This window comes from Physcomitrium patens, chromosome 22, assembly GCF_059467195.1.
Source record: "Physcomitrium patens ecotype Gransden chromosome 22, ASM5946719v1, whole genome shotgun sequence".
NCBI classification, from domain to species: Eukaryota; Viridiplantae; Streptophyta; class Bryopsida; order Funariales; family Funariaceae; genus Physcomitrium; species Physcomitrium patens.
In genome coordinates, this window is record NC_143431.1 from 3377879 (window position 1) to 3397585 (window position 19707).

General features: G+C 37.3%; 2 protein-coding genes and 1 long non-coding RNA gene across 3 annotated transcripts; 1 reads left to right on the forward strand and 2 right to left on the reverse strand.

The window, feature by feature from the left end:
* The first annotated feature begins 3679 nt into the window (after window positions 1-3679).
* LOC112275086 (uncharacterized) lies at window positions 3680-6699 on the forward strand. Its single transcript, XM_073530323.1, has 5 exons — window positions 3680-4073; window positions 4468-4558; window positions 4931-5114; window positions 5382-5508; window positions 5835-6699. The coding sequence occupies exons 1-5, from the start codon at window positions 3801-3803 to the stop codon at window positions 6600-6602; spliced, it is 1443 nt and encodes a 480-aa protein (XP_073386424.1). The 5' UTR covers window positions 3680-3800; the 3' UTR covers window positions 6603-6699.
* On the reverse strand, window positions 6675-11377 carry LOC112275085 (coproporphyrinogen-III oxidase 1, chloroplastic). Its single transcript, XM_024505084.3, has 10 exons — window positions 11054-11377; window positions 9603-9752; window positions 9134-9394; window positions 8777-8852; window positions 8571-8665; window positions 8401-8484; window positions 7943-8030; window positions 7685-7809; window positions 7442-7540; window positions 6675-7243 (listed from the first exon to the last, which is right to left on the reverse strand). The coding sequence occupies exons 1-10, from the start codon at window positions 11288-11290 to the stop codon at window positions 7172-7174; spliced, it is 1287 nt and encodes a 428-aa protein (XP_024360852.1). The 5' UTR covers window positions 11291-11377; the 3' UTR covers window positions 6675-7171.
* A 1238-nt stretch (window positions 11378-12615) lies between these two features.
* LOC141044724 (uncharacterized) lies at window positions 12616-14077 on the reverse strand. The gene is made up of 3 exons (XR_012216389.2): window positions 13621-14077; window positions 13257-13351; window positions 12616-13007 (listed from the first exon to the last, which is right to left on the reverse strand). It is a non-coding gene; the product is annotated as an uncharacterized LOC141044724 (long non-coding RNA).
* Between the last annotated feature and the right edge of the window lie 5630 nt (window positions 14078-19707).

Genomic DNA, 19707 nt, shown 5'->3' on the forward strand with positions numbered 1-19707 from the left:
TGATGCTAAGTGTTGTGGCTTCTAACTTCTCTTTCTTCAATAAATTATGGATCCACTCACATTTTCTTATGAATTCTTTTGAAGTTATATGAAGTCTTTGTTATTATATGGAGTAGATCATATTGTTGTTGTTCATATTAGGATTTTGAAACTCCTAACTTTTAGATTCATATCTAGATTCAGATCTTTGTTTGTTTTTAATTGTTGTTAAGTGCATCTTGAAATTAGGATATATTTTGTACCTTATGATAATATTATAGAACACTAGTGTTTTTTTTTTCTTATTGATTAAGATCCTTAGTGAGCTAAGTTTGTAGTTTTATGTATTAAAAGAGCTTAAGATACTTAAAAGACCTTTTATGGTGCTTTTAGATGATTTGTGAGCACAAAAGTGATAGAAGAGTAACAAATCTGGTTTGAAATGTTTATATTGATCATTGAACTTGTAAGAGGTCCTAGAAGTGAATTTGAGAGAGTTTTGATATTAAAAATATTTTTTATTTACAAAGAAGGCATTCTGAGATTGTAAGGTGACAATACTTTTTTGCTGATTTTGAAAGCTTTAGAATTATTTTTCTTGATATTTTTTGATACATATCTTTCTTAAATATAGCTTCAAGTAAAGATGAAGGCTTGAGAGAAATTAAAAATTTTGGAATTAAAAATTTCTACCATTGGAAGGTCAAAATAAAACTTTTATTAACTTCTTTGGATGTATGGAATATTGTAGATGAAAGTGAAGAGTGTCCAAGTATACATGCTGATACAAAAGAAAAGAAGGACTACAAATATCATGAAAAAAAGGCCTTTGGATTAATTACATGCAATATAGATGAAGCCAATTTTTCCCACATTATTTCACTACATGACAACAAGACTTAGCAATGAAGTAACCAAGAAAAAAGAAAAAAAATCTCAAAGTGAAGATTCACTACTCTACTCATGAAAAAGCAAGGGCAACTATTCAAATCAATGAGGTAATGTCAAAACTTGCTTCATTTGTGGCAAAGTAGGACATTTTGCTCAAAATTGCTACAAAGGCAAAAAAAAATAAAAAAAAGAGAATGCAAATAGTGTATAAGATGAATTTGGAGGATAAGATTATGTATTCATATCAACAAACGGAGCCTCTATAGCTGCCATGACAAGATGGATTGTGGATTCAAGTTGTTTCAAGTATATGACACCTTTTAAATGTTCATTTGACACTTATGAGGCTATTTCAGCATCAAATGTGATTTTAGCAAATAGTAGCACATGTAAAGCCATTGGAATTGGTTTTAATATGATAGAGGTAGTTGTGAATGGACATATCAATAGGATCAGATTCAAAAACGTCTTCCATATGTCCAAGATGAAGCAAAACATACTTTTGGTGAATAAACTTGTAATGAAAGGTTTTATGGTTCAATTCAATAAGAATGGATGTTTTATAAAAATATTGTGTGAAAACATGATTGTAAAAGATATTTGAGAAGAAAATTTATACTACTTCAAGTATAAGAAGGTCAATAGAGTAGAAATAGGTGCATTTCTTGAGTTTACATTAAACCAAGATAAGTTGAATATATGACATCGTCGCCTTGGCCATTTGAATATGAAGAGAATATCAAAGCTTAAGTCTATGGTAAGTGGCTTAGATCTTAGCTTAGATCTAAGCCACTTAAATGCAATACGACTTGCATTTAAAAGATGCATACAAGGCAAATAACAAAAAGCCTCATTTTTAAGTGATATAGCAACATGTGCTACAAAATTATTGGAGATTGTCCATTCTGATGTATGTGAACCTATAAAGAATACAAGTATTGGAAGAGCAAGGTATTTTTTCATTTTTATTGATGATTTTTTAAGAAAATTTTGGATTTAAATTCTTAAAGCAAAAAATGAGTGCTTTTGGAAGTTTAAGGAGTTTACAACACTTGTTGAGAAACAAAGTAAGTGCAAGATGAAGGTGGTGCATATGGACAATGGACATGAATATATATTTAAGCAATTCAATATTTATTTGAAGAATGAAGGAATTTCATATATTCCATAACAAATTGATGTAGCTGAAAAGGTAAATTGAACCATTGTGGAGACGGCAAGAAACATGCTTCATGCTCAAAATCTTAGTTATGAATTTTAGTGAGAAGCAATGGTGAATGCAGTATATATAAGGAATAAGTGCCCAACAAATGCTCCTACATCAATGATACCACAAGAAGCTTGGAATAGAAGACAACCTTACATTTCACATATGAGGACCTTTGGATGTATTGCATATGCAAAGACACCAAATTGTATGAAGTCCAAACTTGATGCAAAAGGTATAAAGTGTATTTTCTCAAGATAGTGGAGCAGCAATGGACTTAGAAATGCTTCAAATGGATGTGAAGACGGCCTTTTTGAATAGAGAATTACAAAAAGACATCTACACAGATCAATCTCAAGAATTTGTATAATAAAATAAATGACACTTTGTATATAAGTTGAAGAAATCCTTGTATGGATTGAAACAATCACTAAGAGCATGGTACCAATGTATTGACATATTTTTTTATTAATAAGAGATTTGTAAAGAATGAGGTTGATCATTTACCATATGTAATGTAATTTTAAAAATTCTTACTAATTATAATCCTCTATATTGATGATTTGATCATCTTAGCTAATAATATGGAAAAGATGGATTGGATGAAGGCCATATTAGAAAAGAAGTATGAGATGAGTGATTTAGAAGAGCTCCACTATTGCTTAAGAATAGAGTTTGTAAGAGATCGTGGTAACAAGACTATTAAAATGAGCCAAATCAAGTATATTGAAGAAGTATTGAAATGATTCAATATGGAGTAGTATAAGTCTATTAAAACATCTTTGGAATCCAATTTAAAGTTGATAAAACTCATGGATGAAGAATATGCATGAATTGAAGGTGATATACAAAGTATTCCATATAAGGTAGTAGTAGGTTCATTTATATATATAATAGTAGCTACAAGAGTGGATTTTGTATTTAGTATGAGTATTGTGAGCCAACACATGTCGAAAGCATGACTTTTGTATTGGGCAATAGTAAAAAAATATTGATGTACTTGAAAGGTATAAAAAACTTTAAATTGTGCCTTAGTAGTATAAACATTGATTTGCAAGGATATTGTGATGTAGATTGGAGTAGAGATGCAAATAATAAAAGATCAACAATGAAATATGTGTTCTTTATTGGAGTATGAGCTATTTTATGGAATTCTAAGAAACAATCTACTATTGCAAGTTCAACCATGGAAGCAAGTCATTATACAACGAAAGTATGTTGGATAAGATAATTCTTAGAAGACATTGGACTAGTGCAATTGAAAGCAACTCCAATAATATGTGATAATCAAGGATGTCTTGCATTTGCCAAAAATTCAAAATACCATTTAAGAATCAATTACATTGATATTCAATATCATTTTATATGGTCATATATATATCAGTTTAGATGCATGCATAAGTATGTAGCTAATTGCAACAAATGTCCTATTATTGATTCAACCAAACCACAAACACATATAATTACATCCAAATACAAAAAAATAAAAATAAAAAAAAATAAAAAAACAAAAACATTCCACATTCATTCATCCAAAGATGAATAATTGCAATAGTAGGTGCTTGTTGCAACAGCCTCGGAAGTCTAACTGAATTCCTTTATATTGGGAAGCAGAAGATTGGTTCCTGTGCATGCTAAAGCTTCAGTTGGATGCTTCCCGGGGTCTGAAGCCGCATGCACTCGAAATCCCAAGCAATTGAGGGTCGGGATTCGCCGTCCGACCATGCTTGTGCTCGATTACAACCTCCTTGTATCAATTTCGCGCTCCTCTCAACCCAAGCTCGAACAATCCAGCAGCGATGGCGCGTCGCTGGAGCTGGATGAGGAACCAGAGTTTTCGCTGGCGAAAGCTTGCGTGGAGGCCATGGGACCAGCTGGGGAGGGATTCGTCGCTGTGAGGGGCATGGAAAATTATGCAAGATTGCGTGAGCAGGTTCTTCCCCTCGCCCAGAAGCTTGCTCTCATGCCGAATTCGGAACGCGCGGCGATTTTGAAGGTGCCCAATACCTCGCCTTCATGCCTCCATGTGCGCTTGTTAGTATTGGGGCATGGCTCAGCGTTGAACGGGTCACATTGAACAGAATTTGTTGTCTGCTGAGCGTCTTGTTTGTCATTCCCAAGCGGAATCCGATTTCACCGTCCAATGTCCCGAGTCTTCACGCCATTGCTTTGCTTTGCGAGCTTTATTATTGGTCTTTAGTGCTATAGCGTCGGTAGATGAGGTACTTGCAATGACTGTCATGTGGGATTGCGCTCTGGGCAGGAGGTTTGCGGATTTGGGTCTTTCCGCATTTTGTTTCCTTCGAAGTCATTCGGTGTCTCTGAATGTCCTGTTAAAGTCGCACAGATTATTGTCAGCAGGTCGTCCTTGATTCTTTTATCTTGTGCAGGAGCACGGGTTGGGAACGGACGTGCCTTTAAAAGATCCAGGTCGACCAGTTTCTTCATTTGCAGCCCAACTTCGCTTCGAAAGTCTACTAGGTATGGCGCCATGTGCAACATGCGCAGCGAAATTAAGTAGGGCATGTGGATGAAACGACCCATTCTGTCGTGTTCAACGCCCCGAAGTAGATCCCTCTCTTCCATTTTTAACAGCTCAGGTTTTCGACAAAATTCTGCTTTCTTATTTGCCTTAAACTATTGGTTGCCCTTTTAGATCACGAAGACTCCATTGTGAAGCCATTAGGGTTTAAGTTTATAAATAGAAGCTTTATTAGGTCAATTGATTAACAATAGTTGTTGCAAGATCTCACTGTGCCGAACAGTCTATTTCCTACGTTGGCTTCTGTATGCAGTTAACAAAGAGTGGCTTTTGAAGGTAGTTGATAAAGAGTGCCCTATTGTGCCACACAGAGCTCGACAACATTGGGTCCATTTCGAAGGATATCTATGACAATCAGAAGGCTCAGCGGTGTGCACATGGAGACAGTTTCAGTGAACTTGGAAACTTGTTTAAACAGCTGGGTATGTGCATGGTGAGGGTGGGGCTGCTGATTGCTCGACTTTTTGATGCTTATCAGTCTCACGCGGGCCTGTGGTGAGCTCAGTAAACTATTGTAGATGATCTAACTTCGCTGATTAGTAACCGTATTTGCGAACACAAAGTTATAGATCTATAAGACAGTGATTTAATTGCAAGGAGGTCGTAGGGCATGGTTTCGCATGTGTGTTGCAGAATTCTGTTCCACAAATGTCAAATACGTATGATATGGTGTCAGTATGTTTGCTTTCCTATTTTCACCTCATGAAGGATCAAGCGTCTGACTATAGGTGTTATGTGTTATGAACCATTCATTTTGGCTAGTGAATCTAGCTTGGAGCAAGCTATTCTCGAGTCAGGTACCGCAAAGGGTCGACTCATCCATTATCACTCTCTTTTGGAGAAAGATATCCTTCGCTCTCTCCAGAACTCGAAGACGCAGAAACAAAATGTGAGTTCATTTAATCTGTTTACGTAGATGCACAATTCTGGGTCATTTCTGAGATTTATTCTCATTCTTGTTCAGGGAACGGCGTGTTTGATCTCAATTTAAAATTAATGCAGTTCTCTTTACCTCATTTGCCCCATTTGGTGGGTAAATCCCCTTGATTTGGATACTATTGCTCAAACCGTGACTTCTCTACGACTGACATGATCCATGTTAGTAATCGACGCTTGGAACTGTCATGCTTTTAATCACCAAGTCGATTCCAAAGTGTAAAGATTTCTGTGTCGGTTTCGAAGTCGGAGTGATCTTGTGTTCTAATGTGCTTGCAGAAGAATGCTAGCAAAGCAAGAATCTCAGAAGTCTGGAATGCAGCTGCAGATTCCGGGGTCTCAACTCTGTGGCAGCAGTGGCACTGCGACTATGGCATCTTCACTGTTCTAACTTCACCTCTCTTTCTTAAACCCACCCGGGATGTTCCTTCAGAGCCAGATGTCGCAACTAAAAGATGGACTGAACCAGCTGTAAATGGGGATCACTGGAAGGTTGATCATAAATTATCAGAGGGTGATTCCAATCAGCTACAATCATGCGACAATCGCAGTATTCAAGAGGAGAAACCTCGTTCGTCAAGATCACAACAGTTGTCTTCATCCTCGCAGGATTTGAATTTTAGCATGCAAGAATGCGCACCCCCTGATGGGTACTCATCCCTACGAGTCATGGATGCCCACAGCCGAACCACATCTGTATCGATACCTTCCGACTACCTGATAGTTCAAGTAGGCGACGCCGCTCAGCTGCTCTCGGGGGGAGAACTCGTTGCAAGACCGCACTGTGTAATGCGACCCACTTCGGACAGAGACGTAAGTCGGCAAACAATGGCGGTATTTTTGCAACCTGCTTGGGACAGAAGCTTGTCTATTCCGCCCGGGACCGCTCAAGAACGAGCTCTAGAAGCTGGAGGAGTTGCCACAAATCTAGAGACGCATATTCCCCTGTTGGCATCACGATGGAAGGATGGTTGTACATTTGCCGAATTTTCTAAGGAAACTACGAGGCCGTATTACGGTGCAGATGGTCGCCAGTCGAGAAAATAGATGCTCTCTGTGATGCCCTGTCCTTTCCACATTCTTATTCATCTGTTCATGAACGATTGGGAGACATCATACTGAACTAATTTGTCATTTCTATTCAGTACGCTTGTGATTTTTGCCTCCATTTTTTGCTTTTCAAGTTCATCCTTAAAATATGGTGCTCACCGCACAGTCATGCAATGGCCAGTTCATTGGAGAATCAGCTATTTGTAGGTTTATCTGCAACTCCAGAAGTCATTTCAGACTAGAAAATCCTATCGTAAATCTACGCTCATGCCTTGCACATGATAAGGGAACGGGAAGAACTATAGGAAGAGGCAGACAAGGTTTGTGATTTCGGTAATCAATCGGTGGCCTGCTGCTTCGACCCGGTATAGCCTCGAATGTTACTTGTTATAGATTGATGCGAATTTGAATTTGGCGACTCGCTTGGCAAAGTGCAGATTTCTCACTACATGACCGGCTGTTCCAGTTGCTCCGCAACGTAGTCTCAAACCTGAGGCCACGTAAATTAAATGCTCTGATCTCAAGATATCACAAGAACTAACTTAAGATCTTAACACCTTTTGAACCTACACGGCCCACTCTCTTGGCTTTCTGCATGCATCCAAAAGATTCCACTCCTCCGAGCCTTCCTCAGGTGCCTGCATTTTCCTCAAACTCAATGTCAGATCTGAGTTCCTGTGTTTGATGGAATTAGGAAAGGCTTGTCAATGCGAAGGAGCCATTGAAAAGATGAAGCCAATACATAGTTTCGTTGAAGCTCAATATGAACTAGGCCACAGATGAGATGCTTCATGAATGCTCTTACAACATCAAGTGCGCAATTTTAGAATACTTACATGATCATATTCCCAGCGAGCAGTCAAGGGGAGGGACATCAAAATACTCTCGATACGACCTCCTGTTTTCAAGCCAAAAGTTGTACCTCTATCGTACACCTGCCATCAAAGTTTCAAGATCATAAAAGCCGCTGATTATAATTTGAAAGGTTAGCTCCCGTCATAGCTTTCGAACAACTATTGCAAGTAGGAGGGCATGGCTAAATAAAAGGTGGTTCAATGAGCAAACCAAGAGATACTCACCAGGTTGAACTCCACATATCGACCTCTTCGAAGCTGTTGCCATGCCTTTTGCTCAGCCGTAAACGGCATGTCCTTCCGCTTTTCAATGATTGGTATGTAAGCTGGAATTACAGCATTTGCGCACTCTGCAAAAAAAAAAAAAAAAAAAAAAAAAAAAAAAACCCCAAGGGGTCAGCTACATTATGAACTACACCAAGTGGGTCCAATCAAACAGTGATATGTGGGTTTAATCTGGCACACATATTCAGTTCAACATACCTGTTGAAAAAGCAAGAATTTGATCTGCATCTCTGTCATTCAAATCATCGAAGAAAATCCCTCCAAGACCTCGTCTCTCTCCTCGATGCTGTCAAACGGTTTTTTTAATGTTTTTATCAGTGCATGCAATTCAATCCATTCAACTGGCAACTGTTTTACGAAGCGTCTCAATTATACCGTCAATGATCAATTCTAATTTTCTTGTACATTCACGGACAAGATCACAATGGTAGCAAATGACCACCAATAACTGCTTGTTGCAGCCAGATGATAGAGATGAAAACGGTGGCAGGGGGGGTGGGGGGGGGTCAACCCATGAAGAGAGTTTCGATCAAGAGGAACAAAGTAACAAACTTGAATGCTGATGATTTCAAGACTCTCGGCATATACTGCTGCTGGAGGTGGAAGCTAATATCACACAGCAAAGAAACTACACATCCTCGCTCGACATTTGTTACCTTGATCAAAAAGTAATCGTCGCACCACTTCTTATACTTCGGGTAGAATTCTGGGTCGTGCTTGTCACAAGCATCCTTTTGGGTCTGCAGAGTAGTGCCTTGTGTGAGGAGTAGACAAGAATACTTCGATTCAAATTCTAACGGCATTTACATCATTACAGGCACCTCACCTGATGGAAATGTTTCACATCTTCGTCAAAGATGTAGGAGGGGGTAAGGTCAGTGCCACCACCAAACCACCATGCCCTTGGAGCGCCCTCCACACCTATTCAGTTTAACCATGAGGGTGAGATTAAACGATGAACTGAATCTTCGCAAACCGTAATAGTAGCAGCTAGTGCGCCGCAACATCTATGAAGCACGTCAAGATGATCACCTTGAGGAGCGTCAGTCTCAAAATACCGATAGTTAAAGTGTACAGTAGGTGCCATTGGATTCTTAGGGTGCATAACCTGAAAACAGACACAAACCACCACGATTGTTCCATCATTTACAATTGATTAAAAAAATTACAAAATACTGCTTCCGTCTCTACTGGACACTATCTCGTCCATCTTCAATTCTCTACATAAAGAATAAGCAAAAGTCACGAAGAAAATTTCGACACAAATTCAATGGCAAGAAGAGGGCTTCGTAAACATCCTCTTGCACGTCAAAATCACCGTTAGAAGGCCAGATGACGCAGAATATACAGGACACAATCTCCTATGCTCAAACGAGGAAAAATACTTACAGAGCTAACACCGGCAGCAAAGAATGGAATTCGACCGGCTTTGTTGGTCGACCCTCCATTCGAAGAGGTACCTCCTGTAGCAGCCCGATAAGCCTCGGGTGGCATGGATCCATACACAACCGACACATTCACCCCAGCCTTCTCCCAAACGTTACCATCTTGCAAAACCCGGCTAATACCACCACCACCACCGGGACGGATCCATGCATCCTCCCGAAACTTGCCGCCATCCACAGCCTCTACTGCCGCGCAGATATCATCCTAAATGAGACACGCCCAATTGTTCAGCTCCAAAGTCGAGAGATACAATAGCAGTGCATGCACGAACTTGTTGACAATTTCTCTCCAGAAATGACTAACCACATATACGCGGGACCAAAAAATTAAAGTGAAGAGTATCGGCTTGGTAAAAAATCTCTGAGGGGCTGATAATCAGTGTCGTGTGTTAGAGATCAAGAACTGAGACTACCTGCGCCTTTCTGATCATGGTCTCGAACCGTGCTCGCATACTGGCGGTGCTAGGATTGTCCCATTGAACTCCCTCTCCTTCCCGCAGTAAACTCGAGGGCCTTTCAGATACCATCTGCTCATGTTCGATGCCTTGGGGTGTCTCCTTCTCCTAGCACAGACAGATAACCCAATTAAATTTAGAGTTGTATCTCTCAATCCAAATCTGTCCATTTACCCAATCCGAGAAAGAGGGCAACCTTTTAAATGTCCTACCAGATTAACTAGATCAATTAAACCAGGAATGGTGAAAGCCTCCATGCTATTGAGCTAATCTACACAGAGCATTACCATGACTCTCTACATTTATGTTCAAAACAACCCGATCAACACAGGCAATTGAACTGCTCGTCAAGTGCATATCAAGTACTGCTCCGCAGCACTAGAAATTGAACACAATTTTTGCAGGCATGCGTGAACCTCACAAGACCGATGCAGGAATATCCACCACTAGTCCGAGTACTGTGCAAAAACAATGCATCACAATAATCTAAGTCTTCCGTGCCCAAGCCTCCTAAATAAAGCGGACCAGACAGTGACGACAAGGGTCGCACAGCAGAATTCATATGAATACGTACAATGCCGCACATTACGACCAAGGTTCCCGGCCCTCAAACAAGCCCTTACTTTTGACGTATACTAGCGGAAGTGCCACCCCTTGATACCCATTAAAACACAAGATTCAGGTGAATCATGATGAAGTGATCACATTGAACTAAAATATCTCACTTAGGATGAGATTTGTAGAAACAACAATAATACTATCTCATACGTTGCCATGTACACGGCACCACAGGTGCCGTGGCATCAAGCCTACCGAAACAAACTAAGAGAATAAAAAATGGGGGTCAAAAAATGGGAGTGGGCTTTCACAATACAATTTCAGGGGAAGGCTAGACGGTCAATTCTGTCGACGACCTACATTGAAAAAGGACTGTACAACACAACTGTAGTCTCACTAACTCATACTAAATGTGAGGAGGGAGAATCGAGTAGATGCCATGCACTTCTCAGATCATGCGTCGCACGCAGAGACGAACTTTGAAGAAGAAAAAAAATTCTTCACCAAGTCTCTTAATTATAGTGTGCATTCAGGAAAAAATTGTTCAAAGTAGAAGTCCACATCTCCTACATACCAGATATAAATTTGTTTTCGTTTCAACAAGAACAAAATTTTCGAAAAAGGCGCCAGTATTCAACAGAACGAAGCGAATTCACGGCTGAGATGACAGAATAGAACAAGAAAAATATGTAATAATAAAAATAATAATGATAATAATAATAATAATAATAATAATAATAATAATAATAGTGAATAAAAGGAAAAGAAGAAGAAAAAAAGGTTTAGTTCACTAACATACGCAGCGCCATTGCAAATCAAATCGAATATCAGCGTGTTCACAGAACCACTACCTTCACAGCCACGGGTGCCTCACCACCCTGCGAAGATGCCTTCACGGCGACTTTCTGAGTCCTGAAAACCCTAAGAGGCTTCACGGCCATGGCAGAGCCTCTAAACCCCACGCTCTGGGAAGCTCCAATGCCGCAGCTAGATGACGAAGACGAAGAAGCAGAAGTAGGAGAAGAGGCTGTCCATTGCGCGGCCGCTGCGGGTGCTACCACGGCCCCTACACACGCCAATGCCGCCATGGTGAAGACGCTCTACAAAATTGCGCACGAAGAGTGAAGGTACCAAATTAAATCGGCCGCAACAATAGAGATCCTCTTCAAGGAGCAGAGTGCCGCCTTCTCGACTGAGGCCGCAGCGATGCAGAAGCCGGAGCTAACAATCCACGGCTAAGGGTTCTCCTTCCACGGCCACCAGGCCCCTATCCACATTCTCCGTTCAAGCACTCCGTGGAATCTTCGGCGTGGATGTGATTGGCTGCGGTTCACCGGGAGCTTTCATTTAAAGAAACTTGTGGACTGGATGCAACTTGTCACTTTGCGGATATCTATATCAACCCTGACTGGCCTTACCGGGACAGGCGGCGCTCTGACAGGCCTTACCTCCGGGTACACATATCAATACTTGCGCCGGTGCAGATTCATGACCATGGTATCAAGATGGTATCAACAAGCTGCTCCTGAAAGTTCGTTTCGAGTTCCTTTTTATCTTATTCTCTATGTAAAAGCCCAAAATTAAAGGGATTAATGGCTTATGGTGACAAAGAAATATTATAATTAAATCAAAACATGGATCAATATTTTTATGTCATAATATTGAAATGTTTTATATAGAATATCATCATATTGTAATTACATTAACAAGAAGGTTACATGGAGACTAATGTTTCTTTGATGGATATTTGGAATTCGTTTTTTGAGATACATGCATTTAAATTTATCTTCATATTAATATTAATGTATATATATATATATATATATAGTTTCATCTGAAACGCAGTTTTATTATAGTAAAAATAGTGATAAAATTTATACATAATTCCGATATTTGTGTGTGTGTATATATATATATATATATATATATATGAAGATAATTTAATTCAGTAATAAAAAAAAGTGATTTGATATGTGTGTAAAAAAAATTTTTTTTTCATTTATGCTGCTAACAAAAAAAAATTATCACGTGCTTTGTTTTTAACTTTATTATTGTAGATATTTCTTTGTTGTATGCAATGACTAAAAATATTATTATATTATATTTTAAAAATTCATGTATATAACACATTTATGATTATTGGGCATGTAATTGAAATAAAAAATTTTTAATTTTTAAAAATTTATCCACTTATATAAACTATAATTATATTTCAAAAATCACAATACCTTGTGTATATAAGAAATTCACCTAATTATGATAAAAAACTTGATACACATACATGTGAATGTACTATTCATAAAAGAATTATAGACAATAATCAGCATTTATACACATAAGTTCTATATGATTTTGATTTAATTTTTTTTAATTGCAAATTCGTTTTTTTCTTTTGTATAATACATCAAAGGTATTTTAATTTTAATTTTTTAATTTCTTTTTGTGGAAATTTTATTTTTAAAAAATGTAAATTCAAGGGTGTATTGATTATCCATTATACAATTTTGCAATCTCTATATCTCTCTCTCTCTCTCTCTCTCTCTATATATATATATATATATATATGAATAAACATAAAGGAATATTAAAACAATCTAGGTAAAGTGTAAACCAATTCAAGTAAATCTAAAATCAACCCACCTTTATTCTTTCCATCTTGTACCACGTCATGTATTCCTCACCAATCTGAAGAAGTGCATCTCTCAATTTTGCATCTTTAGAGTTCTTTTCCTCAATCTTAATTATTGATGGGAAGCCAAAGAATTTTGTAGATGTATTAAGAGGTTATGGCATAGTGTGGAATGACTTCAATGCTCCAATGCAAGATTGGCATTAAAATTCATTTAGTAGAAGCTAAAGACGAATTCATTGTGATCCAAAAAGACCTTCAGATCAATCAAGAATATATGACATGGAAAGGTGAAGCAATTGAAGATTAATTTGAGTCAATTTAATATTATCCTAAGTACAAATAAATAGAAGAAAAAACTATTTACATTCATAAAATTATTTCCATTTAATGCAAAATATCAACATTAGGTGCAAGAGAGTCACCTTTTCAATGGTATGTTGAGAAGAGGCTCTAGAGGGTTTTTATTAGTTTGCATGCTTTAGAAGGGTTGTTATTGTTGTTGTTGTTGTGCATGCTCCTTCAAAGTTTTTGCAAGTGCAGCAAGCAATAGCAATGGTGATTATTTTAAGCATTGATGTAGTTTGGCACTCAATTAGCATTCACAGCAACAATGTTGTTTACTTGCCTAACTAATTTTGGAGTATTTCTACACGTTTGGGTCACACTTGCAACCCTCAGAGTACAATTTGTCTGTACAAATTGTTTGTAGGTGATTCTTTTTGTCATACAATACTTTTAAAATAAATTAATCAATTCTAAGATGAGAAATAGGTTCGTGAACCTTACTTTGTTATACAATGCAAATTTCTGCTTGATTTGAAAGATCATCCATACTGCATTCCAACTATGGTTTGTCTTTTGATATCTTAGAGCTAATAATTGCTTAATTAATACAATGTATTTTTTTGGACTTGCACTATGGACTAGCTATTGTACTTGAGGAATACATGTTAATCAGATAAACTATCTTAATTTTAATTTATTTAAAATGGTCAATGCTAAAAAAAATTACATATTATGTGAAGTTTTAAAATTTTTAAAATAATGTGTAGCTATTCTATAAAACAATAATATATATATTTTTTGTTAAAACAAAAAATTCATTGAAGAAAGCAAGTATTCAAATAAGTTGAATAAATGATGTGGCTCTATTTGCAATAAAATACAATGTTATAGTGCTAAAGATAATCCCTAAAACATTTCAAAAAAAAAAAAAAAAGTATTCATATTTACAATATATGATATCCTTAGAGTTTCAACAAAAAAAAAAAAAAAAAAAAAAAAAAAAAAAAATCCCATCCATTTACTAAATTGACCCACTTTATTGTGGGGAACTTCGGAGAATAAGGAAGGTTGGGATGAGAGTTGGGAATGGGAGGAGGAGAATATGTGAATTGGGATTAAAGAAGTTTGTGAATGGAGGGAGATGAGGTTGGCAACAATGGATTTGGAATGAGAACTTTGATTGTAGTGATGGTTTCTAGAAATGATCCATTTTTCTAATGATGGTTACAATGGAATGGGTTATTTTAATATATATATATATATATATATATATATTTGTCAAAAAAATAGATATAATTTAAAATACTACCTTTAAAAATGGTGTTAGATTGTTGAAAAGAGATATTCATGATTAAATATTTATCATGGTTTTTTTGGAAATAATGCAAGTTACAATGTATTCCAAATACTTATAAAATGTACTCATTGAGTTCTCTAAAATTGGTCAAAATAATCATTCCTCATTTTAAAAAAATATTGAAAAATTGAATAAAATGTTTTCAAACATATCTTCATCATATGTTTTACATATATGAAATTTCTTAAATTTTATGCTACAGGTTTTGAAATTGCCCACCATTCAACCCCAGAAGTTCCTAGACTTTGGATCAGCGGCCAAGATTGAATCGGAGGATTATCGCGATCCGACGACCCGCGATGGTGGAGCCAGTTGTTTGGGTGGAGAGGTCTCGGGGCCACAGTTAGTTCGACGAGGCTGGCTCAGCTTGCCCTTGTCCGAGATTCCCTCAGCGGATTCGCCACATTCGTGAACGTGAATTGCATTCAAGTGAACGAGTTTCATAAGTAGATAAGTCCCATAGCTTTTTAGAGTTAACTCACCGAGTGAGTTCCTCCGTTCGAGGAATCCTAAACTTTTTATCATTAGCGTTGCACTTTACATGAGGTGTGTATGTGATCGTCCTTAGTGGTCACATCATGTCGACAAGTCTGAGTTCGTTTAGTTCCTCTCTTTCACAGGACATCGTGGTAGTTTGAATAACTTATTCAAGTAATTTCCTGTAATGTCTGTTTTTTAGGGCAAATGGTCAACTTCAGCCTTTTCTGATCCACATTTGCCTCAAATGCTTGTTCTATTCCTCGTTTTTTCTCCTACAGCACCCTACTTGTTGCTCGACTAAGTCTGCCTTTTGGTGCTGGAAGAGTATGCCATGGTTTTGTGGTTGTCTACAATTGACGAGGGGCATTGTCAATTGTAGGCTCCACAATTGCCGAGAGGTATTTGTCGGTAGCATTTCAGATTCAGATTTTGTCCATGGAGGATTGGGTCTGACTTGTCCTCTCCGCCGGTCCATGGGCTACCTGCTCCGCTTGCTGCAGGCCTCTTGTTAACCGCTTGCAAGTGCTCGACTCTTGTGCTTCCCCTACTTTCTATATTTTCATATTTGGTGTGACCTTGTAGATGATCTAATCTTAAATGAAGACCCACACAGGGCATCCACATATCCGACATGGCTGTACAGAGTATCAGCTCATTGCAACTGGGGAACTGCTTCCAATCCATTTTGAGGAATCTTCCAGCAGAAAATCTTGGGAAGTTCGTTATCCTGCACTAGGCTTTGATACGCCACGGCATTTCATAGACTGTGCCAAGTTAGTGGCCACTGGGGAACTCAAAATTGTGAACGGAGAAACTTCTATCTACGGAATCGACACAAATTTGATACAAGGAGACAAAATCGACAAGTGCACCATTGTCTCACATCCTTGGATAGACAATCTAGTACAATTAGTGGAAACTTCCAAGTTGGAGTTTTGGAGGAACGACGATGGTTCAGGTAGTGATGGATAGAGCTACTTTCAAACAATTTCTGCGATCTTGAACTGCAAAAGAGGGAGCATTCTCGATGTTCTAACAGAATTGGCACAATGTACAGTATCCTTAGGAGTGCGCTACACGTGGGTTGACTCCTTTTGTCTGGACCAATGCAATAAAGAAAACCTGGCTTTTGAGATCGGGCACATGTATTCCTACTATAAGAACGCTTACTACAGTATTGTTAGCCTGAATGGCTTGGGCGAATCGACCTGGCTTGGGGACTGGCCGACGGATGTAGCGAGGTGGTTCATTTGTGTGTGGACTTTCTAGAAGGGAGTCACCTGCCATGAAATTTACTTCATATCGGCCCCTGTAACTGGCACACTTGCAAGGGTGGTGGCAGGATTGATGGCTACGAGTATCTGTGATGACTTCTCATGCTGTGGATTAACATGTGACTGCTTTGCACTCACCTGAACGTCGAGCCAAGATATACGAGCAAGTGTGTGATCGCCTATCACATTGTTGCTGCTCAGTGTAGTGGTCTGTGTACTACACAGAGGAAGATAGGCACAACATTGATGAGAGGGACATCTGCATGCGACAAATGCACTTTCGCAGTCACTTGTACAATTGGCAACAAGTGTATCTCATGGTAAGGTGGGCTGTTCTCATCACGTGCAAGATCGAGGTCAAAGACGCCGTGATTGCTTTCAAAGCCCTCAATGCTTTGGTCAATTTTTGCACGCTCCGTAGTTCAGATGAGTTTTACTGTACAATTGCATGTACTTGAAGAAGTGTGAAGGCAGGATTGCTCTATGAAGGAATATCGCGTGTTGGGAGTGTTTGGAATTCTGGGAATTAGAGCTATCGATACTTTACGCTCTGGTTTGTCGTTGAATGACCAGATCAAGTAGCTCTGCGGTGTTGTCCCACCAAAATTGAGACATGTTCTTATTGTAAAAACCCCATCGGTCTATATTTGACCATGCCGGGGTCATCTTGGATGCCGGATTTATGTCAGCCTGATGTTGGATGGTTGGACAGCTATGATACTTTTGAGTCACCCATAGGAACGTGGGACTATGATCCCAGCACTAATAGAGTGATCCGCAAAGGATAAATTCCTTGCTCCGTACGCATATTCAAGGTTGTGCAAACGGAAGAGAGCGAAATTGATCAAGATATCTTGGATGAGTATTTTAAAATAGTTGAGAAGACTGATTCCAAGGTTTCATGGTGGACCATAACATTTTCATTTGAACCAGTCGATGTAGATTCTCCAAACAATGTGGTTACCGTTGAGGTGTTGTTTGCAGTAGAAGTGAATGAGTCCGGAGAAATTTGGAGATCACAAGTTGGTTTGGTGAACGGCACTTCCCGCGGAATTCTTAGCATTTCAGCTGTAGATGGCAGTTGTAATTTAGAAAACTTGCCGGATGCCCTTACAAACTAAACCTTTGTGGGGTTGTCTGTCATGGAAGACGTGCCCGAGGAGTCTCCAGATGGATACAACGTTGTCGTCCTGTTATGCACTAAGATGGAAGAACTGTTGCAAAAAGTAGGAGGATTGATTATCAAGTATGAGTATTCACCAGAGGTAGCACGCCTCATGTGGAGGCACAGACAAGCTTAACAGTCTTTGGAACAAATTGTTTAGATGGGCTGATAAAAGGGGCTCTGAATGGTGGAATCAACCCGTAATTGTCACAGAGGTCTAAACTTGACTTTTAAAATGCTTCCGATGTGACAAGCGGTTCAAAAATGTATACAATTGGAACCTCACAATGGGATATAAGGTTGCCGACAGAAAAACGGAGAAATGCGAGAAAAAATGAGACTTAGAGCGCAGTACTTTGACCTTACTTAGGACATTGACTAATATGGAGAAACACAAACTCATAGCAAATACACACTTCCTGGAGCAGGAAGCAGGGAAATTTGTTTTGGGCAAGAAAAGGCTCAGAGATTGTATTAACCAAGAAGTTCACAGTGAGGAAGAGAAGGAAGAGGTAGAGTTGTTAAGTTTCTGCTACCATGTGGGATAGGATTTGGCAACTCTTTTCAGTTATTGTTTATATTCTTGTTGCCCTTCCTCTCAGCCGAATCTTTAAAAGCTCACTGCATTCTGGAGAAATGGAGATAGGATATGATATGTAGAAGGTTGAAAGCTCTTGCAGTTGGGCTTTCAATAAGACAAAACTTGCTCAATTCTGTTGAATAAGTGAGGCCATTATTTTGTTCGAGTGAGGGGTTATAATTGCATTCTTCTTTGGTCGATTCTGAGAGTCTTGAAGCCGGAGTGGTACAGTGCATGGTGGTAAATTGATTGCAAGGGTTTAGGAAGCTATTTCCTCTTGCAATTTATTACATTACAACCTGGGAATGCCATGTAATTTACCTAGTGTATCCTTAATGTGTCTATTGTGTTTTAAACACTAAGAAAGCTTATCATGTCTAGTGGTTGAGTTGATTTTATCTTTGAAAAAAGAAAAAAGAAAAAAGGATTTGTATCAAAATTTATCTTTGAAAAAAGAAGAAAGAAAAAAGAATTTGCATATTGTTTAGAATTATGTGAGCTGTAATACATATTACTTTCTTTTATGTTATTTAATTCAATATTGTTCAATATTTTATGAAATTATTTGCAGTTTTTGAAAGTATGTAACTTTGCATTCAAAAATCTTTTCTAATTTAATTTTAAAGAGCTCAAAACTAATAGTATTATTTGCAATTCTGACAATATTGGTTTTTGAAATGGTTTAAATCAAATTTAATATTAAACAAAATTGTACTTGGCTTTGGATAAGTGCACTTGAGGTATGTCTTATAAGAATTTAAAATTAAATACATTCAAGAATTACATTCAGATTTAAAATATTTTGTTATTGCAACTATGTAATACCATAAAACATTAATTTGACAAAGGCTTGTCTACAACAAAAAATTCAGATTAAATTATAGACAAATCTTTGTTAAATTTGTCATCTTTCTTTTTACATGTAATATCAAAATTGATGGTTTCTTTATAAATAAATAAATTTTATATATAGTATATTTATCCTTATATAAATTTCTTTACATTGAATTTATTATTTTCACATTGATGTATACAAATAATTAATTTTATATTAATAGAGTTTTTTTTTGTAAACTCAAGCAAAAATACTAAGATTATTTACCTCTTTTTTTCATTTTTAATTATTAAAATTAATCCTAAATATCTTCAAATTTCTATAAATAGTTCAAAGAAAAGAAAAGTAGCTAAAATTCTTGATAAAATATGAAAATTCTTTTTTCTTTTTTCAAAGGCAACTAAAACTAGTTCTAACTTGAGTTTAATGACCGCCAAATTTTTTTCTAGCTAATAAAGGTAGACCACTAAGTTCCTCCATATTTGGTAGATATTAAGAGCAAAATACATAGTAATGTTAAAATTAAAAGATAGAGTTGCTTATTGAAACTATGAATGAGTTTACAAATAATTGTAATATATAAGTTATAAACATCATCTTTTTTTAACAAGCACCTTTTGTAATATATATATATATATATATATATATATATATAGATTTGAATAATATAGTAATATAAGTAAAATTTCTATATATTTAAAATAGAGGGGTATCATGGATATACAATTTATACCACATTAGATTAAAAAAAACCTTATTTTTAGAAATTCGTTTTTTTCTACAAAATAAGTACATATTTGATAATCTTCAATAATTTGGAAGCAAAGGTAACATTTATATTTGATATTAATTTTATTTTAAACTAATATAAGCAGTATTAAAAAATATTTAAAATAG